Below are 27,785 nucleotides of genomic sequence, written 5' to 3'. Positions count from 1 at the left end.
GCTCGCCTCTGAGAACAGAGGCTGAGGGCCTGGCCGTAAAGAAAATAAGACGAGAGAAAAAAAAATATTTCCAAAAATATTTAAGATTACAAAATTTTAAATACAACGTGCCTAAATACCTAATACACGGCACAGAACTCAAGAGGGGGGGAAAACGCAACGACGCTGGGAACAAGCGTCCATGACGTGCTTCCAGGGGAGTGAACCTAATACGTATTCGTGACAGTAAAGGCTATGGTCAGCTCGTCTCTGAGAAATGGTAACAGCTCGTCCAGAGCTGCTGTAGGCGGTTTTAGTCATGAAGTGAAGCAACGTTACAGGACTGGGACGTGCCTGTAAGCGAGGGAAATTTTAAGCTGGCAGCCAGCAAAGTATTAGATCTGCAAAATATCAGATACGTCCCTGGGAAAGGTGCTTCAGACTACTGGCACAAAATTTAACTTAGGGGAGAACACCAGTCTAACAAAGTGTAAATCACCCTTTAGTAACCAAATTATAGAGCAAATCAAATTTCCAAAAATAATTTAAAATTATAATAAAATTTGAAGAAAAAAAAGTGTCGAAATTCCTCATTTCCGGCACAAGGCCACACTCCAAATCACTGTTTGAACAAAATTTGTAGTCGTTACAAATAACAAAAAAAAAAATGTGGTTAACAAAATGAGTGGTGAATCCATAATGAAATGGTATAACAAGAGTATTTTTACAAATGTTTTCTCAATATTTAATAATATAACCACATTTTATTCTTTGAGCCATTCCACCTCAATTCAGGCAGTTAGCAAGATAATGTGTCAGGTCACCATCTCAGATTTGCTTTAAAAAATTACAGCAGTTACAACCAGTGCAGACAAGAAGTATGCCAAAAGGATTTTGTCCCAAAAAAATTTTTCCCCATGTTATAGCCTTTTGAAGTTGGTTCAAAATCAAAAAAGGTGGAAAAAGGGGTGTTTTTTAAATGAGCGACATTTCAAAACTATTTTACTGATTTTGTTGATTTTTTTTTTTATTTTGTACCTATTATAGTGAACTACAGAGTGGAATAGTTCCAATGAGCCCAACGACAATATCTTTAAGGGGGGGAAACTAAAAAATTTGGCAAAAAATTTAGATTTTTTTGGATTTTCAAAAAAAAATTTTTATGTGGAATAATCAATTTTCATAAAAAGTAATTCTGGTAATATGTATACCTATTACAGTAGTTTTACAGGAAAAATTGTTTTTAATTCTATGATGCATGGAATTATTAAAATTTAACTTTAAAATTTTCAAAATTTGACAAAAGTGCCATTTTTGATTGAAAATTACTGAAAAACCCCATATTTTAAAAATCTGAAAATTTGTAACTTTGTAGTCCTCACCTTTATTAATAGTATGCACTTTGTTGGATAGTGTGTTTTTGCCTGTAAACATTTCTAGAATTTTTTGAAAATGTAATGTCATTACCTTTTGTATGTTGTGCATGCTCAATTAATAAATGTTTTGTTGGTATCTAAATAGTATGTGATAATTTGTAACTGGTTTTGTATGAGGGGAAACCTTGGGAAATATGAAGGGGGAGTCCCTATCTGAATATTCCCAGGCGCTTGCTGTAAGGGGAATCCCTGGTAGCTTGAGGGAAATCCCTGGTGACTATAGGGGGAATCAACTACAAGACTACAAGGGAATTCCCAAACTTTTGCTGTTACAGTTGTGTTGTGTGTGTTCATGGGTGATGTTCAGCTAGTGAACTAAATCATGTCTGACTTTCATAGTACGGAGAGAATTAAATGTGTGGACTACATTAAAAGGCACAAAAAAAGTGTGTATAAAAGTAAATGTGTGAGGATGTGTAAGGTGAATGATTTAGCAGATGATATTCAAAAGTTTGTGGGTGTATCTGTTTCAGTAAATAAAAATGATATTTTGTGTAGCAACTGTGTTACTTTTTATAAAAAGAAATTTCTGGAACTTGCTGAAGATGCAGAAGAAACATCCACATCAGAGAATTTTATTCCGGAGGATGAACTAGTAAGTGTTTTAAATAGCAGTCTCATTAAAACATTAAATGTAGAAGTATCACCATTGAAATCCCCTTCAGAGGTGAGATTGGATAGGAGAGAAGGTTATGCGAGGAAAAAGAAGATAAAATTAGTTGATGAGTTACAAACTTCTGCTGTGAACAAATTACAAGACATATATCACGTGCATCTTTCAAGTGAGTCTGATGATGAAATGCCTGTGTGTGTCAATTGTAGTCTATGGTTTTCGAATATTGACTCAGCTCTTCATACTTGTAACTACAATGGAAAAGTACAGCTACTAACATTGGTACCACAAACATTTAGTAAAACTGTATTGAAGGAAAAATTACCTTCAGTGTCAAAGTACTTCATTGATAAATGTCGCACAGTTATAAAAAATAAGGGAATTTTTGCTCAACCTGACCCCTATAGTGGACATCCTTTACCTACACAGGTACAAGATCTAGCATTATCATATTACCTAGAAGATAGTAAAGACTGTTCAAGGGAAAGTCCAAACAAAAAAGATGTTATTTACATTAAGGATGGTAATGGCGAGAAAGTAAAAAAGGTTAAAAGATTCATGACAAGGTCCATCAAAGAAGCATACAAAGCATTCAAAAAAGATAATCCTCTTATAGAAATTAGTCTTTCAAAGTTTTATGCCTTACGACCAAGATGGGTGAAAATTCAGCCAGAACAGACTGTGTGTTCTTGTATTTACTGCAGTAACATGCAACTTATCTGTGTAGCTCTTCGAAATGTAACAAATAACCAAATTGATGAAGACTATCTTCTACTGAAGTGTTTGTGTGACGAAACAAGGAATGAAGATTGCTGGCTCGAGGAGTGTGGTGACTGTCCTGGCACAGAAACATTAACTGTTGAAAACTTTGTCTTGGATGAAGGGGAAGAAGTTACATTTGCGATTTGGGAACATGGTGACCTCATAAAAAAAACTGTATCTGTAAATAATTTTCTGGAACATGTAAGGCATTGGGTTAAAAAAGCTATTCCTCACAGTTACATTAGGAAAATACAAAGGGAAGGAATAGCTGAAGCAAGAAGTTCTGTCCAACAAAATAATGCTCTTGTTTTACATTTTGATTTTGCTGAGAACTGGTCAGTTGTATTGCCTGATGAAATCCAAACTTACCACTGGCAAACTGATCAGCTTTCACTGTTTACCTGTGTTGCATACTTTGGTGCGGAAATAAGAAGTTTTGTTATAGTATCTGATGATATAGCTCACGACTCTGCTCACGTTCTCTGTGCTTTAGAGGTTATAAAACTGGAAATTTCAAAATTTTGTCAGTTAGAACTTTTGAGTTCAATAGTGTACATTACAGATGGGGCAGCTGGACATTTCAAAAATAGGTTTCAGCTGTATGAACTATGTAAAAATACTCAAACTGTTGAAAAAAAATGGATTTTTTCTGCTACAGGGCATGGCAAAAGTGCATGTGATGCAATAGGTGGTTTGTGTAAACACTTTGCAACTAAGTTCAATCTTCGGGCAGAGTGTGTTAATGCCATTAGAGATTCTGCTTCATTTGTTGCTGAAGTAGGTAACCTTGTACCAAAGATAACTCTATTGGCTCTTGAAAGTAAAACAATTCAAACGTATAGGTCATCTAAGGAAAAAGAATGGGCTACTGTAAAACCAGTTGTTGGAATACAATCTAAACATTACTGGCTGATTAAAAATGAGACATACATGGGACGCACAATTAAAGATAAAATAGAAATAGTTGTACAATCTAACCAGATTAAAACACATTATTCAATAAATGATTTCCAAGTAGGCCAGTTCGTTGCTTGTGTATACGATCAGAATTGGTGGATGGGACAGATCACTGGTATATCTAAAGAGTTGAACGACATGACAGTGTCTTTTATGCATCCCCATGGTCCAGCTAAAGGGTTTCAGTGGCCACAGGAATCTGGAAAGAAGAAGGATGAATGTCCGGTGCCACTACAAAATGTTTTGTTAGCAGTAAGCAATCCTACTCCACTTGGACAATCAGCAAGACTCCACACTTTCGACAAAGCTGAGTTGATGAAGATCCAGCAGATCTACTGTCTTTAATCAGCCAAATAATATTTTAGGAAGTTTGTCAATATATGTTACATATAGTTGAGGAAGGGTAAGCAGTCTACATATAATTAATTATAGGTACATATTGTTGGTTTCAATTTTACTTTGAAATTTTGGTTTTCATGCAAGTTAAAGAGTATGCATATGTATTATATGTGTGTATATGTATTGTGCATATTATGTTAATGTGATAATGTATACACAGACTCTCCTTTTGTAATTCCCAAGGTTTCCCCAATTTACAAATTACATCTCACTTTTTGGAAACTAACAAAACATTTGTTAATTGAGTGTGCAGACCTTAGAAAATGTAAGAAAATTACATTTTCAAAAAATTCTAGAAATGTTTACAGGCAAAAACACACTATCCAACAAAGTGCATGCTGTTACTAAAGGTGAGGACTACAAAGTTACAAATTTTCAGATTTTTAAAATATGGGATTTTTGAGTAATTTTCAATCAAAAATGGCACTTTTGTCAAATTTTGAAAATTTTAAAGTTAAATTTTAATAATTCCATGCATCATAGAACTAAAAACAATTTTTCCTGTAAAACTACTGTAATAGGTCCACATATTACCAGAATTACTTTTTACGAAAATTGATTATTCCACATAAAATTTTTTTTTTGAAAATTCAAAAAAATTCAAATTTTTTGCCAAATTTTTTAGTTTCCCCCCCTTAAAGATATTGTCGTTGGGCTCATTGGAACTATTCCACTCTGTAGTTCACTATAATAGGTACAAAATAAAAAAAATCAACAAAATCAGTATAATAGTTTTGAAATGCCGCTCATTTAAAAAACACCCCTTTTTCCACCTTTTTTGATTTTGAACCAACTTCAAAAGGCTATAACATGGGGAAAAAATTTTTTGGGACAAAATCCTTTTGGCATACTTCTTGTCTGCACTGGTTGTAACTGCTGTAATTTTTTAAAGCAAATCAGAGATGGTGACCTGACACGCTCCTGCCTGAATTGAAATGGAATGGTACCTTTATAAAATCCTTTCAATATTAAAAATATTTATGCAAAACATCTGAATGAACAAATACAAACTCCACAGGCCTGTGTTAAGGTAACTATTGAGTGGCACAATCAATCCATCTATCAAACATGAGTTTTCCTAACTTTAGACGGACGGAAAATAAATATCATGTGGTGAACAGTTTTGGATGAACCATTGGTGTGTAGCCTCCATTTTAAACCTGTTATTACTAGTGTATAGTTGGCGATGATAACGGCCGAGGCTGCAGGTGCTGGAAGGGGCGCGGGCGGAGGGCCGGCGGTGGCTGCTCTCGGAGGTCGCCCAGGAGGCCCGGGAGCTGCCCCCGGAGCCCGTCCCGGGCGTGCACGGCCGCCGGGCGACGCAGCCCGTCCTCGGCCGGTTCTTCAGGCTGTCCGTGCACACGCTGCCCCAGCAGCGCGTCTCCACGCACGACATCTCCGTGTCCCCGGTGAGCTCCAGGGCTGCCGGGTCCCCGTTCATTAATGTTCCTTTCATTTGTTGAGATGGTAGCTCTCGTTCACGTCGACAACCGGTGGCGGTTGCTCTAACCAATTTTGTCCGAAAACGTGACGATGTTTTCCCTGTTATTTGTTGCAATTTGTATAGAGACTTATGACTTATCCTGCAGTTGCAATTTGGAATACCATTAGATTTTTTTTTGTAGAATCTCCAAAATCTTAAAAAAATCTCTTATTCTCACAATCAAACTGAAATAATTTAAAAGCAAACAGTAGGAATAGTTGTTCTTATCCCTTTCCCCGGGCTGAAAATTAAATTCTACTTAAGACCCAGGGTAGATCTACAATGCAGAACGTTTGTGACCACGGCCATTCCACAATGGCGATTGTGTCAGATTTTTGTACGTCAATGGAGCTTTGACGGGAAATACCAAGAGTAAATATTCGAACTGTCTCCCGCTATAAAACATGGAACGCCGAACTGAAATGAAAACCAACCATAACCATAAACTCTGAGCGAACTGGAAACGCTGGCAGCACAGTAGTGCGACCTGGCGGCCGAGAAGTAGCACCAGCAGTAACTCTGAGCAGCTGAGCCTTCTCACGCCTTTATTTATCATCTCAGACTGTTTCTTTTGATGTTCCACTGCATGAGGATTTCATTTGGTGTTCTGTTGCGAAATTTATTTTCCAGATGTACGCTACTTGCAGGATCGTCGAGCAGGAGGGGTTGAATGGGGGGGGGGGGGGGGGGGGGGGGCTGTTTGAGTTTTGAGATTGTTAATAGAATTCATAGGTAACCCTACAAGTTATGCGGTATGATCATATTAACATTACAGATTATGGTCTTTGAAAAGTTGTGTTTGCCCCCGGGACTTGGGTTTCTCTTGGTGGTCCTGGCTACTTGTTCAAATTCGGGCACATATTCATAATTCAATTTTGGCCTGACTAATTGCATCATGACCACTCTCACTATTACTTCTTTTTCATGTTTTCCACATCTGGGTTACACATACAAAATTGCCACTTCAATGTCTTTTTGAAAATACTCCTTTATAATAATCTGCAATTAGCCTTAAGGGGATTGGTGCAGGACAAAAAACAGACATTCGTCAGAATTTGTTGGAAATGAGCTTAAGTGTTTTATAAATGCTTGTTTATTACTACTGTACGGCCAGCCAGCACGTATATAAGCTAGCGGGTGAGATTTGGCAAGTTAGTGGCGAGAGAGCTTCCGTGAGGGGAGGTTGTCAAATATTGCAGCTCTGAGGCCTGCCATCTAGCGGGAATCTTTCGAAGGTCTTCCACAATATCGCCTTTCTCTCTCTCTCGCTCTCTTTCCAACACGGACACCCAACCAGCTCTTATCTTCGCTTCCCATCTCACCCTATCCTTCATTCTCGGATCAGGTAGCCGCCCTTCCCCGCGTAGACTTTCGTGTTACTGAAAAATTTGTCCAAAGCTGAATTTTTGTACTGTGGTAGAGTTGACTATGCTTAATAACATACCGAAAGTTTACCGCTGTAGACCTTGTGCGTTATCACCGAAAATTTGCATTTAAGTCCTAGGTGACAGCAACTTGCATCAGTCCATTAAAATGCTACCCATTTATACAGTTTTTAATTTTGACTGTCCGTAAACTTAGCAAAATAATCTAGAAACTGTAATACACCCATTAATGTTAGAAAAAATTTAAATTTTTAATATTTAAGATATGATATAAAGCGATTAATTCACGACATATATATATTTTTTATCTTTGCCACCCCGATAAAAATACGATTTACACCGATTTGAAGAGCCCAATGCGAAAAAATGTCTAAATAAATGTTTTTAATTATACTTTTAGCTTTAAGATAGTATATTTATAAAGAGTCTAGCATAATTAGTTGCCTCATTAAAGCTGCCCGAGCGTTGCAGTGTACTGCGGCCGTACTGATCTTTCACGGCCGGCGGGCTTTGAAACACGCTGCGTACTGCGACACTCAATAAACTTAGTCTTATTTAGGGATTACTTAAAATATATTTAATGCATATGATAGGGTGTATTCATGTTACATCTATTGAGATATACATATTCTTTTTTCTTATATGAATGATTTTTGATACAATAAAATTAACAATAAACAATTTCTGCTGGGAACTTGTAAATCAAAATTCTAGAGGACCTCTGGTTTTATATATGTGTTCGTATTTTGTTACAAAAATTTTATTATAAAAATTATTTTAATACCAAAAAATATAATTATTTTTTATTTCTAATACATTAAGTATATTATTTTACATCAGAACTGTGCAAAATTTAATGTAGCCTATATTATAAAATATATATATTTAATTGTATGAAATTAGTTTACTACAAAACAATTGAAGAAAACGATACACCGTAAATGTGCTTATTGAGTTTTGTCACTTTTATAACATAATTCGTATGATAATATTATTTTTTTCCAGAAAATAAATAAAACATAAGTTGTGTTGTAAAATGTATTGATAGAATTACATATTTAGTATTTTTTTTCTAAGTTAATTCATTGGAGTGCTGCGCCTAGCTTACTTCGTTGAATTGCTAGTGGCAAAGAGCGGTGGTGGATGTTTTTTCAAGAGTTTGACCGTATTTTATGACCCCAGCTGTGAGAGGGTGTTCGTCCCAGAAATCCTAACGGTCAAGGAAAATAGCCTTTCTCTGTAGTCACGTACGGGTCTGCTACTCGCTTAATATCGTCAGTTTATCACAACTTTCCGGGAAGTTCTATTGTTGTTATTTATTTATAATTTTGAAATTAAAGAGTCGATCATACTAATATTTTTACCTAAGCAAATCGCATCCTGGAAGATTTTTATCTACGTTTGCAGCAAAAATCACTTTCAGTTAGAAAACTTTTATTCTTTCAGAGTAAAATTCAGTCTGGAATTACCATACATTAAAAACCTTAGTTTTCTGGAGCAAAAAACGTCCCAGCACGAGCGACTTTAACACTGCTGCACACACACTACGCAGCTTGAAATACATCAGTGGTCAGACTATTGTACCAGACACTCAAAATATACACATTTAAACCTTACAAAAAAAACACAGACAATATTTATGAAGTGATTTTTACGCTACGCTCAACATATTTATGTAACATGTAGTCAAATTTCTATAAAAAAATATATTTCTTACCTTTTATGATTAAAATTACCAATTTAATAATAGGACGTTTAAACTTTGAGGTGTTTATCACAGTTACCATGTAGGACATTCTTTTATATTACTTTGGTGCCATAATGAGAACCGGCTTAAAAAAGTATTAAAGTTATTAAATTTACGAAACATTTTTGTGGATCATTGTAGAAATTATCATTAAGGACTCAACTGCTCATTATTGGTGTGATCACAAGTTTTCATCGGTAAACTTTTGACGTGTTACTAAGAAATGTTCATTCTACTACTGTACAAAATTTTTGCTTTGGGATAATTTTCCATGTATTAAAAATTTTTGTTTCTTAACAGCGAAATTCGTTCCGACCCAAGCCTACTTCGACAACCTCGCAGTAGTATACACTACGCGGCTCGGATCGCTTTAGTGGTCAGACTAATTGTATGAGACACTTAAAAAATATACCAATTTAAAGATGAATAAATATGCAACAACGTTTACTCTAAGCGATTTCCACGTTGGGCTCTTTAATTTTATGTAAGATGTATTTATATTTCCTTAAAATTGAATGAAAGTGAATTCGTTAACTTTAATGATTTAAAAGGTCTATTTTATAGAAACATGTTTAAACTTTGTGCTTTTTATCAGTATCCTCAGATGGGGCAATGTTTCTAGATTATTTTGGGTTCCATACTGACGGTCTACTCCATAAACTGCATTTGCAATATCCATTATTGAGGATCGTTGCAAAAAATTGTCATTTTGGACTTAACTGCTCGTTTTTGGTGTGACGCACAAGGTTTGCGGCAGTACTTAAACTTTTGTCGTGTTACTAAGAAATGTTAATTCTACTACTGTACAAATTTTCGGCTTTGGGATAATTGTCCATGTATTAAAAGCCTTTGTTTCTTCACAGCGAAATTCGTCCCGACCCGAGCCTACATCGGCAACCTCGCAGTAGTATACACTACGCGGCTCGGATCACTTTAGTAGTCAGACACATTGTACCAGGCTCTCAACAAATAAACTAATTTAAAATATAAGAACTAAATCGTGATCGTTAAATGGCCGCCATGGTGATTTGCGAATTTATGGAGAAATAAAAGCAGTTAAAATTTTATGTAGTTTCCAAGAGACATTATTACATCACCAATCATCTAAAATAACAGGTTTACAAAATTTCAACATATTCAATAACTAGTCAGTTTTTTCAAATGTGTTAGTATTAACAATCTGGACCATATCTAGTCGGTGAGGTCTGTATTGTTACAGACTATCTGTATTCTGGTATTTGGATTTTGAAGCTACTTAATGATTCGCTTTCAATGTCTATTAAAATATACCTAATGCTAATTGCAGGAATATTTCTACTCGATTTCAAAATTATAATTCCTGAAAATTTGTAGCGGACACATTTCAATGTAACACTTATTGATTTTCGAGTTATGTTAAAGTTTCACATGTCACTTCGTGTACACGAGATGGCCCCTGCTCTGTTAGCAATGAGTCATCACAACCGGTGCCGTCTGTACGAGCGTCTTCACAAGTTATCCTGAAATATGTTCTTAAATAATAATTCAAGTGAATTCTTAAAATCCTACACACCTTATCTTAAGTGTCGTAAATAAATCGTTATATTTTGTAAATCCATATAATATAGGAGCCAACATGGCGCGAAGCGATGGACGCGATACGAATAATATTTTTTTTACCAACCACTACATCAGTAAATATTTGTGGTTTCCATTCGCTATGAATTCAAGCATGTAACATGTGTACTGCTTCTTCAATTCGGCCACAGTTAAATGGGAGGCTCTGAATCACTGAAAACTCCTCAACCAAATCAACGATGAATCACAGGCATTACAACAAACAGTTGTCACAAGTCAAGTAGCCAATGAGCAGGTGACATTTTTCGAGTCCGTAGAGGATTGTTGAGACTATCCTACAGGTCAATGGCAACGCGCCCTTACGTGCATGGTTAATACCCCGCATGAGTAGAGTATAAAGGCGTAAGCCTGGGACACATCTAGGTCCTCATCTAACCGCGCACACTTAGATTTAACTCAGGATAGGGTGAAAAATATTTACTAATTTTGCAGTCCCAACAGTCACCAACGAATAGCCAGCAAAATACATAAATAAGCTCACGAATATTGTTCGTGAATGAAGGCGATGCTGATACTTTGGAAACGTTACCAGCAGATATTAAATAATGTTTAACTATTATTACTTACTTACTTCTTAAAACTGCATTCATGTAAACTGATTTTGTGTGAGACTATGTTGAGTGTTTTCTGCTACACTTAGTTTTCTGAAAAAAGTATATTGTGGCTTAATAAACTTGTTAACATTGATGCCTGTCATAAAAAAAAATCAAACGTAATCATACGGATACATGCTGAGTATAGTTTATGAATGGTTCACGCATTGCTGAAAAAAAAACATGTTTACAATTTTACACATCTTTTTGTTGTCGCATCGTGTCCATCGCGTTGTACATACGCAACTCTGAAAAATAAATATATGGTAAAAAAAGCTATAATAAAATAATCTCTTATTTTTTTTATTCTTTTTTCGAAGCGCTCTAATGGCTTTCGATAGTTTTGTTATTTTGTGTACTCTGCTTGGTGGAGGTTTCTTCTGCATTTTATTCCTGAATAGATCTTACGCTTGCAACAAAAAACATCTAGCTAAATCACTGTGCTAAATAATAACAGAGAATAACCATTCAATTATACGCCGAGCTAAACCAAACACGTTCTCTTATCTACTGAAAATGAGTACGTTGACCTTCATATCAGTTTCCCGCGAAATCCCGTCTCCTCTTCGTAAACAGCAGACAGCTGTGGCAGAGTGGGAACGAGCTGCAAAAAGTTTGGAAAACTGTCGCAAGGTGTCACTACTGTCCAGCGCGCTCCATAATTCCTCGTATCCGAGCTTGCACGCGGCTCAAATTTCTACAGCTACGTTTTTACTTTAGGTCCGACTGCAATAAGCTAAAGACTAAAATAAAGTCAATCATTCAGCCGACATATATGTAGGCGTTTGAATTACAAATGAAAACGCGAATGTTATTAAATTCGCAAATGAATATCACGCAATTTCGAAGCAGCTCAGTTATTAAAATTCAAATTGTAATTACGTTAAATTAATAATGATTACAGATAAAATAATGGCCACAGTCATATCTCCCGTGTCTGAAAATTTATCTGCGAAAGTTTTACCACTGAAATCTTTATAGTTTTTTAATAAAGCTTGAATTTAAAAAATTCCCGAAAATCAGCAATAACTTAATTAAAATAAAAAAATAAATTTTACACCAGAATGGTTCAAATCTTCTCTAGCAGCTGAATCATTAACAAATATATTGTTTTTTTTAATACGATGCTGGTGCACCAATCCCCTTAATGGGCCCGCCTAGTCAGGATTGTATCTGTGTTAGTGCGGTGGGAGGATAAGCGCGATGCTCGCTGGTGCTTCCAGCACAGGGATTCTCCTCTGGACTGGCGCGCAGTCTTCTCGTCGTGCGTGGGGGAAACTATGAGACTGAGTGGAATCCATAACATTATATGGCGGAGAAATGAAGATAAAGTTGGAATGAAAATATCTTGAGTACCAATTTTTATTCTGGAAAAAAAACAATGTTTTAGCCCATTTCACTCTCCTAAAAATACAGTTTAAAAACAAAATACAGAAACGGAACTACTCATCCGCCCCCAGAGCATTCGAATAAATGCTTTTCGCAAACAAAAAACATTATGATCTCTGAGGCAGTTTTTAAACTGTGTGGTTTCTTCTGAAGTTCTGCACACCGTATGTGCGTCCGGGTTGGCGGGGATCTCAAAGGCTCTAATGCTCTGGCATGTTGGTTTGATAATTTTCTGGCCATTTTATTATTTAAGGGTAATTCTTGTAAATGTATCACAATACAGTCAAATTTTTATTAAAAATCATTGTCTGGACCAGGGCTATGATGGACAACCGAATAGACAGTCAACAGAAATCTATTAATATGTACAGTAATGTAATTTCATGTGGGGTTTGGAATGAAACTAAAATCCTTTAAAAGTAAATAATACTGTATTTACTCGCATATAGGTCGCGGCAATTTTACCAGATTTGATGGGGGGGAAATGAAGTGCGACCTATATGTGAAGAACATTTTTTTTAAATGTTTGAGGAATTGTTTTTGCAATACAGTAGAATCCCGCCGATGAGACCCCCCTCTGATGCGTCCATTCCGTTTATACGACCGTTTTTTTAAACCGTGAAAAATTTGAGCAGAGAAAGTCGAAAATTTGAGTAAAATCGGCTGAAAAACAAGTCTGTTACACTTTGTTGGGCGCTATGTGCTCACGTTTATCTTGGCGAGAGCTGTAGGTACTGTAAGCAGGCAGGCATACAAAAGACGGCTAAAAATAGATACCATCCCTCTAGACTGTCCACGCGGCAGTGTCTAGCCGAGCTCGGCGCGTCCACTATCGCACGAAAAGCCGTCTCAGCTGTCATGTTATCTTACTCGCCCTCACGAAAAGCCACTGTGGTAGCTTCTGCGAGAGCATAAGAATCTCGTCCGTCCAGGCTGGTGGTAGCGGCGGCTTGACGTCATACGTGACGCGACGCTTACCTCTCCCATCCCCTGCTAATTCTTCAAGGCTCATCCCTCCCAGAGCCACAAACCATGTAAAAACACCCTTCCCCCCCTTTTTCAACTAACATTTCAACACATTCCCTCCCTTATTTCAACCTTCTGTGTGAGAAACTGTCAGCATCCTCCTCCCCTCCCTCACCGCGTGCAGCAAAAGCCAGGTTGTATAGTCCATTCTCGGTAAAATAAATATTTTTATGGGCTTATACGACTGTCCTTCACCATTAATAAATACTTTATAAGTTTAAGTTATTATGATACTATTTGTTTATTAGTCACATAGCAGTTTCTGCTGAAAAATCACTAATACCTCGAATTTTATTGAATAGAAAAATTTAGCAGGGCCGTAAATATATATATTTTACTGCATAGTTACTTTTCCATCTGCATTTGAACGTATTTTTTTCTTTTTTTTTTTACGCTGTGAAGGGTCGTGGAAAAGATAATTGCTTTAGCTGTCAAAATAAACATCGCTGACGGCAAGGGTGGGAGCGCATCCTGTTGGTCTGTCGCTGTGATTATCTACTCAAAAAATATATCACAACATTTCAGGATAGCATTGTTCTTATATCTTTTGTTTATAGCCGAATGTTTTCTACCTGATCCACACAAGTTCCTTCGCCACATTTTGAACGAAAATAACAACCAGCCGGCTAGCATAGACGAACTCTCATGACGTGAATTCACTTGGCGTGAGTATTTATCGGAACCCATTGTTCAGGGTATGCGAGTCCGAGGTGTAATATGAATTTAAAATTTTGTCTTTTTTACACCATAGACTATTTGAATATGAAATCTATGTGAACAAAGGCAACTTTTTATGTATTTGGATTTATTTTTTTTTGAGGGGGGGGGGGGGGGGGAAGGAAGGTAAAAATTGGCCCGAATTCTCTATTGCGACCATTCCGTTTATAAGTCCGTTTTTCCGGTAACCGTGAGGGAATGCATCAGCGGGATTCTACTGTATTTTGCTTTAAAATGTGAAAAAGAAATTTATATAGGTATAGGCAAATTTATTTACAATGTACACATAGTTAATTAACCAAGCAAATTTTCATAACAAGAAATCAAACACACAAAAATAATTAAAGGCAACAAAGGCAACGAAAGATTTAAATGGCATCGAAGAAGGGGAAAAAAACTGTTGAAAATGTTCACGCAGTAAACACAAAAAAAAAAAAGGTAAACTATGGGCGATGTTGCACCTGGATGGCAAACAAGTAGAAAAAGGGAAGGGGAGAAGCAATGGTTTCCCCAGCCACTATCTTATCTGTGTCGGGAAGTTCCTCACGCGTCAGACCAATCGCACGTTTAAAACGAAAACCGCTGTAGATATAAAAAATCATAACAGGCCTTTTTTATTCGTAAAAAAATTTACTACAACTTTTATTCTGTGCATTTTTTCAATACAAATCACTGTTTTCGAGTTATAGTCTACAATTAAGACATTTTAAGAAGTCAGGAATAAACTTGACTTCAATTTTCTATATTCGGTTATTATGAGTACTTGTTGTTACAACAATTTATCACGCCATTATCAGCTCTCGTAGTAGCGGAGTTTTACAGTACCCGTTAACTCTTTTGTGCACGGCGCGCCGGCCGTTCGCGTCATTAAATTACTGGTACGACCTATATGGGGGGAATCTTAAATACCAAATTCAAGACCTCAAATTGTGGGTGCGACCTATATGCGATGGCGACCTATATGCGAGTAAATACGGTACATGCATGCATACATGCATGCATGCATACATACATGCATACATACAAGTTTTTAATTTGCTTATGAAAATACCTGTTTCATTAAAATCAAGCTTCTACATTAAATGGTACAAAGGTTAGAGAATATCATTTAAAGTTTTTAATTTGCATATGAAAATAAGATATCTGCTTCATTAAAATCAAGTTTCTACAATAAATGGTACAAGGGCTAGAGAATATCATTTAAAGTTTTTTATTTGCTTTTGAAAATAAGATATCTGTTTGTTTTGATACATACACATTTTATTTGACGATGTCAGATAACAGAAACTGATGGTTAATCAAAGTTTCACTGTAGGACTTTAGAACAGTATGTTTCCAAACATGGGTTCCTATGCAAAAACACTTTCTACACAAACCTTAATTGTGTATTACACAACCTTGTCAACAGATTTACTATTTTAAAATGTGAATTAATTTACCCAAAACTACTTTCCAACATTCCTGTATTAATCATTTTGATACAGGGCCGTGATAAGCAGGGTTTTCGGTGAATGCTCGGATTTTAAGGGCACCACCGTGCAACGGGCACGGACCTATGAGAGACTCTTTACCAGGGTCGTGACGTCGCCCATGTGAGACGTGATTTTAATTTCCCCCTGAAGCCAGCCTAGTACTAATACCTGCCCGCTCTCAGCGTCGGGCACGCTATTACCTACGCAGTGGGCTCTTAGGCGTCCCACACGCCGTCACACTCAACATGGTCACATATATTAAAAAATAAAAAATTCATTTACACGCCCTTATTTATTTGGTCAACTTCGATTACACATGCACACAATTTAAACTGTAACAAACGCCCGCGGCTCGAATCGGTTTAAGTGCAATGACCAACCACGTGGTCACACCTCGACTTACGTATAATGTTCAGGAAAAAAGACCGGTAATGGTCACAATGTAATTATTAAAGCAGTCCCCCGACCGAGAGAAGCTCGGAGGATGAAACGAAAAAAGATTTTAAAAGAATTAAAGGCGAACAGAATTACTAAGCGGTGATGAACAAGCGGTGAAGTCCCCGGAGTGCTGAAGCGTCTGCTCTCGGTCGTTGATGGTGGAAGACTGAGGTGAGCTCAGGGCTCTGCTAGCCTAACATGGCGTCCTCCCGCCAAAACAATTGCAGTTAATGGTATTTTTGATTCCGTGCCACGGGAAACTAAAGTAACATGAAAAAGATTCTTAAAAAGTTACGTGATATTTACTGAATATAAAAAAAGGATAATAGAAATTACAATTATTAAGGAATATATTTACATATTGTCTGGCTTCGGTTTCCATCGGTGTGCTTCGTGACTGTCCGTAAACGTCCTTATAATTAAATACACAACTCTAAATAAAAGTACATAAAAACCCTCCCGGCCGATCTGCCGTCACGTCGCACTCGGGAAACAATAAAACAATTTACAAAGTTGAATTTAATTATATTTAGAGGTGCGGCGCACTGGCTCTACAGCGCCCTCTTGCCGGGCATCCAACACACACACACACACACACACACATACGCACGCGTAAGCGGGAGGTTTGAATGGAGGGTGGGTGGTGTTTGGGCAGTGGCATATCGGACTCAACCGGACGATGTCAATTTTAAAACTCATTTACACACACTTTAGAAAGAAACTATGAAACTAACGCACATGTAGTTACATGTAAAGTTTCTTTAATGCTGTTCGAAACATGATCCGATGGTTCTCTACAAAAACTCTGCACATTTCTCAGTGCCACAGGCAGATGGTCAAGAGTGTTAGTATTAGTGATGCAGGTGCAGGTGATGGTGCTTCTAGCGAGTGTTGCCTCTAAGCACAAGGCTCTGGACTTCTCGTCATCCATAGGGCAACTAAGACATCGGAGCGCTAACCATAACATTATATGGTGGCGGTGGGGAAATGAATATTAAGGTTGAATGCAAGTCCCTTGACTGATTTAAACACTCTGTACCAGATGTTTCAGTTTAAAAATTACATGGAAAACAAACGCTTTAGCCATTTTCACGCTTCTAAACATAAATTTTAAAAACAAGATACGGATTCATCTGTTCTCAACATATTCTTAAATGCATTTTGTAAACACCCTCAGTCGGATATATCGAGCAGTTTTTAAAGTAGATATTTTTTTTTCTGGAACTTGGCACACCATATGTGTGCACAGGTAGGCAGGGCTCAAGATAAACTGCATCAAAGACAAGTCCCCCAGAGTTCCTCAGAAAAGGGGTTTCAAATCACACGCCTAATGAAAAATACAATAAAAATTGATGATTGGTGTTGTAACGCCCCTCGTGCCTCAAAATAAAATTATTTTAAATTAATTAAAAAAGCCTTGGAAACATGCTGAAAAAAAATTAGTTAAATAAATTAATTTACCAGAGGCGACACGAGGTGGGGAACACACAAAATTTAGGAACTTCCTGTAACAAGCAAGGAGGAAGTTGGTGTGGATCGTTAAAATCAATAAATAAAAACTACACGATTAACTTGATCTATAGTTTCCCTGTTTTATTTGCCCTGAAGAATTATCTTGTTTGGATTATTTTACACACACAAGGTTTTAACAAGTTTCAAAGATTAACAAAAGGAAAAACGAAAATGGGGGGCCGGCCCTCGAATCTTTAAACACTTTACATTCTTAGTTTGACATATAAACATTTGCATTATAATTTTCACACTCAAAGTTGTATGGATCCGATGATTACATTGATAATTAGTTCTATTCGCTCTACATTTTCTTGAGAAAAACACTGGTCGCTGGTGGTTCGGTCATCCGCTTAAAATAGTTCGTAGCTAGGTAAGGGGGAAATGTTGAATTTACATTACCACCCGGGGTCTTCAAACGATCACGTCGGGTAGTAGAAGCGTTTCTTCTAATGTGTCCCACGGAACAGAAGGGGGGGGGGGGGGGGGGGGGGTGGGCACGAGATGAGAGCAATCAATCTCTCCCCGTCATCGAACCCTGTCTGCAACAGTCCAAATCAAACCTGATTAGAACTTGTATACAGGCAGTCTATGGGGCAGAAAATGCCCAAAGAAATTTAAGGGAAAAAAAGGGGGGGTCGCGAATTATCACTCACCAAAACAGGGGAGTTGCCCAGCACGCTGCCATCGTGGAGTCAGCCAGGGTCTGGAGCTCGCGAATAGCGCGGCAGGACGCGGATGATTTCTTCATTATTAAATTTAAAAGAGAAAAATTTCTAAGTCAAATAACTAAACTATGCAGACAGACTAATCTACTAAAATTAACTTGAGGGATAGCATCCCTTATACGAAGCGACTACATAGTCGTTAGCGGTCGGATGAAGTCTCGCCGATTCGCCGATACTCGATGGAGGTCTGTCTGCAGACGCGACGCGAGTTGGTCTGTGTCGCGGGAAGCCGCGTCTCGTAATTAAAAGTGCCCACCGGCTCTAACGGGTGGAAGGGGGGGGTGTCTGGGCCGCCGAAAAATACCGAAGTTGCCCGAATGCGGGCGGAAAAAAAACTCTAGCAGGAGTCTTGAAGTTGGCCATACTGGGCGACCGTAGCGATCTCTGTCGGAGGGGGTCTGAGTTGAAAACAATCGACTCGACCACGGCGTCCATATAACTCAAGGCAAAGCAGGTGCTGCTCTCTGGCGGCCTACAGGGCAAGTTGGCTGGATGGTTAGCGAGTTTGCCGCTAGGTGTCGTGGGGTGGTCCATCCTGGCACACACATTTTTTTATGCAAGGCATCCTGGGAGGCGGTCGCTGTTGTCCAGGGGGTTACGACCGGTCATTGGCCTTAGGCGAATTCTTAGAACCGAAAGAGAGGGGGGGGGGGGGGGGGGGGGAAGTGCATCGACGCTGAGAACAAGCGTCCATGACGTGCTTTTCGAGGAGAGAACCTAATACGTATTCGTGACCAGACTTACTTCTCTCAGCAGCTCTCTGAGAAGTAGCGGCTTGCAGCCCAGAAGCTGCTCTATGCAGTTAGGGTCACGAAGAGAAATGATATTACAGGCTTGAGGCGTGACTGGAGGCGGGGGAAATGGTAAGCTGTCTGCATGTCAGGGATTAGGCCAGCAAAATATCCGATACGCCGATGGGAAAGGGGCTTCAGAGCACTGAGACAAAGTTTAACTCAGAGGGGTACACCAGACTAACAAAGTAAAATCACACTATAGTAGAGCAAATAAAATTTCCACACAAAAAAATTTAAAATCATAATAAAAATTTAAAATATATCGTGTCGAATTTACTAATTAACGGCACAGTGTGTTTTTTGCACCCAGGTCATTGTACATACAATAGAGCAATTGTAATTTTGATTATGTTTATATTTTCAGGTGGTTGTGTACAGGAATTTGAAGAGTTACAAACTCGATGAAAATGGCAACCAAAATTTGCTTTTGAAGACGGACAATGATAGCTGAGTACCAGGTGGGTTGCTTGCAGTAGTCACTAGTTCACAGACACTTAAGACACATCTTACCAATGTGCTTGCAGGTCCCATGTCCTCCGTGGCTGTGAAGACATTCTTGCATAGCCGGTCCAATCCCAGCCACCAGCATTTAACATACTGATTTAAGATTTAAGGTGGGGACAAAGCTTGCCCCAGGTGCTGGTTAGAGGGGGTACAGAATGGGTTGACAGAATTTTTATCGCACCTGAAGTGCAAAAAGGATTTAGGTAATACAACCATAAAAGTAAATTTAGTTTCTGTGCTTTGTCAAATAATTTTTTTAGTATTATGATTTTAACTTTGTTACACAATTAAAACTATGTTTTATATAAAATTTGTGTTTCCATTGAACTTTTAACACTATTATTACCATAAATTAAGTTCTATTGAAGTAAAACTTACACTAAAATACTAGGCAGTAAACATTAGGTTTGATCAAATTCAACTAAAATTTTTTTACATATTTTTACGAGTGGGGAAAACAGGTCAGGAAAGGATAGCCTAGTTAACTAGATTTTTATTTATTAACCAATACTTATACTATATTAATTAAGTTATAACAATTTGTCTATCCACAAATTTAATCGCACTTTTAATAAGTCCACTATTACCTCTCTTCACAGGAGCTCGGTCCCGGTCCCAGCATACAGCTTTGCACTACTCACTTGTCCTAGCTAGAGATAAGATCAAACAAAGTTAAAATTATTTTTATATTCATTTCGTACATTATATGCATTACAAATTTCATGCTTAATAAGTTACATTCATTGAAATATATATTACAAATTCATAAATTTTTTTTGAGTTTAGTTCTGTTGAAATGCTGATTAATTTAATGTTTTTAGTTGCATTTTGGTGCTGTTTGGAGCATTACCATGCTTTTTGGTGCACTTAATGTTATGTGGTGTATTGATATGCATTTGAGTATTAATTCAGTTTTATCACAATTCACTGTAAAATCTTGTCCCTAGGAATTGGTATTGGAAAAGTTCTATAATGTACATACCAGATTATTTTTGATACCAAAAATAGAGTTGTTTAAAAACTCTAGTTTTGAAGTCCGTGTCTGCAACCGCAGGAAACAACAGGACAATGGACCAGGGATGCAGCAGCAACGGATGTGCGTGTCTTGGTGAAGAGCAGGCATCCTGGCTCTTTGGACAGACTCCAACTAGGTACGTATTATTTTGTGATGCCGTGATTGAGTAGTGAGAACTTCATACAAGTAAAAAAATAAGCTAATACCATATTTACCTGAGGATACTATGATTCTAAATATGTTACGACCCCAAACTTGTTGATTGAGAGTCTAGGCAAAAGAAAGTTTGGAGAGATCACAGTTCAAATAAAAAATAATGTAGCGGAAATCATAGTTAAAAGACTTAATTTTTTTTAGAATTAAATATGTAATAAAATTTAAATAGTTAAACTTACCTAGGACAATATAAATTTGAGTTTGTTATGATGCTGATAAGATGCACTGTCAGTGTCTGCAATGCTGACACTGCCTTTATCTTCATCTTGCCAGCTCAGATCATCTTCAGTGCCATTCATGGCATTTGAAATGCAACACTTCTTAAACCTGCGGACGATGGATTCTGAAGTTATCCTTCGCCATGTTGCTAGCTGAAGAACTGATGGTTTCTTAATTTCCCCAGTCTGTGTCAGAGAACAGTCACCTAAAAGCAGCCATTCACTATAATGTTGGTGAAAGTGGTCCTTAAATGGCTTGTGTACCACAATGGGAACTTGTAGCTGGCTTGTCATTCCATCTGGTACAACAACCAAATCTGTGTTAAAATTATTTATCGTAGTTTTAACCTCAGGTGTCAGAAGTCCCTGAAACACATCTAGGACCAACATGCCCCTTTTCTTCCTAAGTGCACCCAGTTGTGACCATTCTTGCATTAAACTACTAGGCTTCCAGCCTTTTTCTTGACAATGAATAATTATGTCCAGTGGAAACACTTCCTTGGGAAATTTTCCTTTTTAAGATGATGAATGGTAGCAGTTTCCTGCTATCTGCCATCACTGTGACTCTCAGCTTTTCACTTCCAATCGTGCACACGGTGACAGTCTTAACACCTTTAGTTTCAATGGTACTGTTGCTGGGCATGTTGAAATACACTGTAGTTTCATCAGCGTTTCCAATTTGGCTGTACACAAGTAATTGTGTTGTTTACGCGAACCAATCACATCGCGCTGAAATTTAATCAATTTCTCTTGGAAATCTTTTGGCAGATTTTACACTATTTGTGTTCTGCACCGCAAACAACAACCGCAACGGCACATCATTCTTACGCACCAACCAGTATTTGCCTTGAAGCTAGTCCGGGGAATGTTCAATTCACGAGCAATATCTTGGGCTTTTAATTTTATTACGTCTCGTGAAATTTGAATTCCGTCTCCTCTCTACTCTTTGATGAAATTTACCATGCTGGTTTCAATGTCAGAGAACCATCCCTTTTTAGGCCCTCTGAATGTTTTTTTCAAACCATTTGCATTCTTGTGACGAAGCAAATCCACCCTCCAATTACGTAGGTTGCCTTCAGTAATGTCATATTTACAAGCAGCTTTCAGTTGTTGGTTTAAATTGTGTGGATTGCCACTTGCACTATAATCTTAAAGTTAGCATTGTAACTTCGTCTCAGTCCTTTTGACATTTCAAATTGTGAACTCCCATGCCTCTTTACGGTATTCATTTTATAAAAAAAATATTTCACTTTCCTACAATTCAAAACAAAGCACAAGCGACCAAACAAATGACAATCACTTCTAATACTAACCTAAGCGCTGACTAGTAGCGCTGTTACTTCATGTTTTGGCCGCATTGCTGGCGCCGGCCGCGACCTTGACACAGTTGTCTCGCCGCGCCGCACCGTTTCTAACCATTCTTCCAGCAGCAAAGATGTTGGTTTGCGATTATATCGCGACCCTCACTTTCAGTTTCAGCAGTTTTAATAAAAATCATTGCATTATATTCAGGTAAATACGGTGCATACCTATATTTTTTGGAGGAATTGGAGCACCAATGGCAGCTAACCCACGGTCTGCCACACAAACAGGAAATGGCTAGTACTCGACTACTGAATAGATTTAAATCAAAGAAGTTAACACGTTCTTAAGAAATTATGAGTTGTGAAATTGTACTTTCCAATTACTTCAGTTGAGAGTGAAGGCCTCTCCAATGAAGGCACATCCTAATCGAGAGGGAGGGCCAAATACTAGAATTTGGATTAACTGGGTGCTATATGTGTTCCAAAAAAAAAAGAAGAGAGAAACCAGTTTAACAGGTAGTCAATTCCTTTTATTTTTAATAAGTATCAGAAAAATAATACTTTACGTATACCTCAACTTTGTAAATAATATCAGTACTATATATAATTAATTTAATTAACAACGTATTAATGTTTCACGTTAATAAGTTTCAAATGCACCAAGCGTACACAAAATAAAGAACAGAGCATATTAACAAACTATCGCCGCAGTGATTCAGTAATTTATGAACACATTCAAACAGTTAATCTGCAAGGGGAAATTATTCCCGATAAACAAGAACACGAAACAACAAATGCTAGCAAGCGTTACAATAAGATTATCAGAACTAGAAGTATGAGTTATATTGACCCCTCGCGACCAAAGTAGGGACACGTTACATAAGACACAATGAAAGACTAAGACATCATTCACTTATGCGTTAAATAAAACACGTGAATTAGAATATACATGTTATACGTAACTATCAAAATTACAAAGTTACTGCACATTTTAAACATCTCGGGGAGACTCAGAATTAACAAACATACAAGGTTAAACAAGCCCACAAACAAAAAAGGGCAAAAGATAATTTAACTGAAAGGAATTTTCAATAGGTGACATCCGAAAGAGAATTTAGAAAACAGGAGCATTTAAGAATTACGTCGCAATCTACATTACAGTAAGGGTCACCGCCCTACTTACATTTCCGTCTCCCCGAAGAAGCTCTCACTACTACATTACAGAAAATTGACTACATGATACCTATTTGGTTCTAGCTCTCAAATGAGCTCTACCCAGACTACCTATGAGAATAAGGTCGAAAAATGGCTAACCAAGCCTTATAAATGATCGGCACGATGCAGTGCGCATGCGCCAAACCCCAGGAGGGGAGGCCAAGACCGACAATGTACTATTAGAGGGGAGGGGAAACGAAGGAAGGAAGCGCCAACGCCCGCCGCGGCACGCGAAGTTCAAAAGCAGCGGACCCGACTGCTTCAAGAGCTGTAATTTCAATGACATAAAAGTTTATAATACATATTAGCATATTACATATAAAATTACATATAATTAGAGGGAAAAAGGGGAGTGTTTGTTGTTGATACACTTTAAAAACCAGACAAGATAAAAAATGGCCCACTAGAATTTTTAATTTGTGTAATCAGCCTTCACTATTTAAAAATTGCTCCAATATTCTTAACATAGTATGTACATTATGGAATATTTAATACAGTATCATCTTGATAAACCGAGGTAATGTGGACCGTAACAACCTTTGATTATCAACATCTCTGCTAACACGGCTGTAATAAGAAAATAGTCCTTGTTTTCAGTTGGCCCAGTGGTATAATTTTTCGAGGTTAATTTTTTTTCCAGCTTTAATTCAGTGTGTATTCTTTTAAGTAACTCCATAATTGGTCCAACGAGTAAATTTCATCTTTGAGGTTAATTTTCTTTAGGCTTTTGACAACCCTTAGATAATTTTCTAGGTCCTCAAGCAAATGTTTCAACTGTCTTGGCCAGTGATGGTGTTTCAGGTCAACTTCGATAATATGTAGGGACATTATTATATGGTAAATTGTGATTAAACCAAAATAACACCGAAATTCATATCAAAACTGCAAAACACCGAAATGAAAGTTAATACACCATATAGCACCTAAATGCAAGTTATATCATGGAACGAGTAGCATTTAACCACAAGTTAATACAATCATAAAAATGTAATCTCTTAATGTTTGAAATCCAAGGTACGTATGTTCCGGACAAAACATTGCACCGAAGTGCATGTATCAGAAAAAAATATTTGTTTTATTGTGCATCCCTTGCTGAATCACTTTTGAACCACAAATGCTCCCTACTAATTTATTTTTATTGTTCAAAATGCATCTGTTTGAGACCAATTTATGACAAATTATTTTGTTGTAAACATGGAGCATATAAATTTTACCATTATTTTGGTGAAGTATCAAACAAGTTCTTAAAAAATAAAAACAGTAACTCAGAAATTCTGTACTTTAAAAAATAAATTGAGCCAAAAATAAAACCATAAAATCTTCACTAATACGGAACCTTGATTAATCAGAGCTTGGTTAATCGTGACTGCTGTCGTAACGATCTTGCCGTTTACGAGATGAAGAACCATAAGAAAACTCGGCACGGTGAAGGAAGCAAGTGTCCCTGGGAGGGGAGGTGGCATCGAAAGAAGCACCTCGCTGCCTCGGCACAGTTCTGGGTATTCGAGTGCCGAGGCAAACCTGTACTTGAAGAAAATGCCAGGGCCTTTGGACGAGCATTTCCTCGCGATGCTGAACGAGATCCCGTGCTGCACAATTGGTTGACATGGAGTAAAAAAAACAAGGTCTGAGTGATGCTGCTCACGTGTGAACATCTGCCAAAAATGGATCCAAACTATTTAAAGTGGAAGCCGGAATGCTAACCGTGCAGCCGCTGAGACTCTGTGTGCTTCGCCAGGTAACACCTGTATAATAGGGAACACTATGTTGGTATAAGAGCGAACAGTGTTTTGTAGGATGCTATTAGAAATCAGAATAAAATCTGTTTGGTTTATGGTAATTATATTTTGTCAGGTTGGCCCCCTACTTCAAGACCTTATTATAATACTGGCCAACTGATAGATTTCTTTTGTGGTAACAATATCTTAATATCACCTATTGAAGTTCATGCGTGCTAACCACCAATGGAGGCGTCTTTTATGGCAAAACATTCCACGATTCGAGTCACATAATAATGCTCCACTGTGAGTGTCAGGTGCCACAAAACAATTTGAACTCCATTACTTATTTATAACGGTTGAAATCATTTAACGATTAAAACGAAAATAATGTGCTTGGATAAGCTTCGACTCCAAAAACTTGTTCCTCCTCAGTTGGCTCTGCTAACGACCAACATACTACTTCCTGAACACGAGTTGGGATTTAGTATTTGACATCACTATTCCAAATCTTTACTATTAGAAAGATGGTAGAATCAAAATTAAAATATTTACTGATAATGGCAACCACAGACAACTGCGTAATATAACCAGCTGTGACACTGCAGCAAGTCTATTTGCAAACATAGGTACTTCACAATTTTTAAGTACTGGTTCATAAGTTACCTAGAGCTTTAAAAATGTTGGACATATAAGTACAGAAAATTTTCCATTTCCTCAGTTGAGAGTTACACTTGACTGACAAAATACAATGTCTACAAAAATTAAAGCAAGTTTGAGCAAACCGATTTCAATACTCAGTGTCTGTTTTCTATTTAACTATGTTCTCCTTTGGCCGGCACTTGAAAACACAACTGAGGTTGTAACATCTTAAAGACACAATTAATAATCGCCTATATATATGTCGTCATTATGCAGAATTAATTCTTGTTGGCTGTTCTTTCAGGGAGAGCCATGATGCCAGTCGTGTAAAATCTCCGTCACCAGCAAGACTTGAACAACACCGTAGCAAATGTCTAAATGAACCGGCAGAAGCTGATGTAATACATTTCGACAGTAAAACCAAAGTTTGTTTGATGCAGATAATATACAAAATCTTAATAAACTCAAGAACCTTTGTATTTTTGTGTGATGACTTAATACGATGTAAGATTTCACATCCATTAACCTATGACATTGTAACATTGCAACCTTTTGCCCCAAGGATATATTTGGAAAATCATTTTCCACCGCTTATGTGAGGCTAGGTGAATAACAGCTCAGAAATAAATACAAGTCTAGTTTATTCTTTTTAATAAAATTTAATGCCAACAAAATGCTATGATCTACATATCCACCAACACTGCTGTTAGGGATGTGCGAAAGTGACTTTATCCACACGAAATGAAAGTGAAAGAAAATTTATCAAGTTTCGCGAAAGTGAAACGAAAATGAATTTTTCTTTGAGATAAATATATTCTTAACGAAAGTTAAGCGAAATTTTTCAATTAACAAAGAAAAAAAGTGCCCCAAAATTTGCTCTTCAGTAATAAATTCTATTACAAAAATCATTTTGGTAACTTTTGATGTATATATAAATACTACTATTTAATATGGACGGCTTTTATATAAATGGAACCAAGCGCCATTCAGTCACAACTGAGAAAAGACTGTTCAAAGTATTGATATGTCAAAAAAATAATGAAACATCTACATAAAAAAATCACTGTAAAATATTTTAACATGTATAATAAGCTGCTTTATTATTATGCATAACATTGTGAATTATCTTCCTATCATAGTTTAATCAGTAAAAATGTCTGTTGGTTCTCTTTGAATAAAATAAAGTAGAGTTTCTTTAAAAAGAACCAAGTATAATGGAACATGAATGCCATGGTCACGTTGTCAAACAAACAAATAATACACCATTTTAATTACCTCAATATCCATTGTTCAGTAATTGTCCATTGTAAATCTACATAATCGGTCTTAAAACAATCTGGCAAGTGTTCTTCATCTGTCGGATATAAGCTTTGTGTTAAAAATGCCAGATACATTGAAAGCATAACTTATACCATATGAGATGACAAATAAATTACAAAAATGTTCTTAAAAGTCAGTTGGTTACGAGAAACTATTACTTACACATTTCAGCATAAAACACATAAGCAATTTATTATTCATCTTCCATTGTGAATTCTGCGTTATTCCCAAAGCCATCTATGTCATCTTCAACCTCTGTACTCGACTGAAATTTCTGATAAAAATGCCAGACTCCTTAAGGTATAAGATGACGAATAGATTTAATATCCTTAAGCTTTTCCTTACTTATAGGCTTTCCTTCAGGCCACAGCGAAATTAATTTAGATGATTGAAATCCATATGAGTCTCCCTCGTCGCTTGTTTTTGTTAATGTTAACATCAATGAAAGTTTCTTGAGAATGGCTGGTCTTCATCTGAAGAACTTGTGGTTTACATCTCTCCAATTTAATTTGACGAACTGTGAGCCAGTTAATTTTATTTCCTTCTGTGTAAATCTTCCTGTTGGTGATCTCTTTCTCTATTTCACTGG

The 27,785-nt window shown here is 37.1% G+C and overlaps 1 protein-coding gene across 1 annotated transcript in view; it reads left to right on the top strand.

Annotated features, from left to right (window-relative positions):
- The window catches only part of LOC134538619 (WD repeat-containing protein on Y chromosome), a 117,210-nt gene extending 90,857 nt beyond the window's left edge, over window positions 1-26,353 (top strand). Inside the window, exons 19-22 of the mRNA XM_063380051.1 lie at window positions 5,355-5,555; window positions 19,409-19,502; window positions 20,603-20,699; window positions 26,181-26,353. Coding sequence (XP_063236121.1) covers window positions 5,355-5,555; window positions 19,409-19,495 — 288 coding nt within the window. The 3' untranslated portion in view covers window positions 19,496-19,502; window positions 20,603-20,699; window positions 26,181-26,353. The remainder of the gene's footprint in view (window positions 1-5,354; window positions 5,556-19,408; window positions 19,503-20,602; window positions 20,700-26,180) is intronic.
- Window positions 26,354-27,785: the final 1,432 nt, after the last annotated feature.

This window comes from Bacillus rossius, chromosome 13 (assembly GCF_032445375.1).
Source record: "Bacillus rossius redtenbacheri isolate Brsri chromosome 13, Brsri_v3, whole genome shotgun sequence".
NCBI lineage: Eukaryota > Metazoa > Arthropoda > Insecta > Phasmatodea > Bacillidae > Bacillus > Bacillus rossius.
The sequence above is the reverse complement of the archived record's forward strand: the minus strand, read 5'-3'. Positions and strand labels throughout refer to the sequence as shown.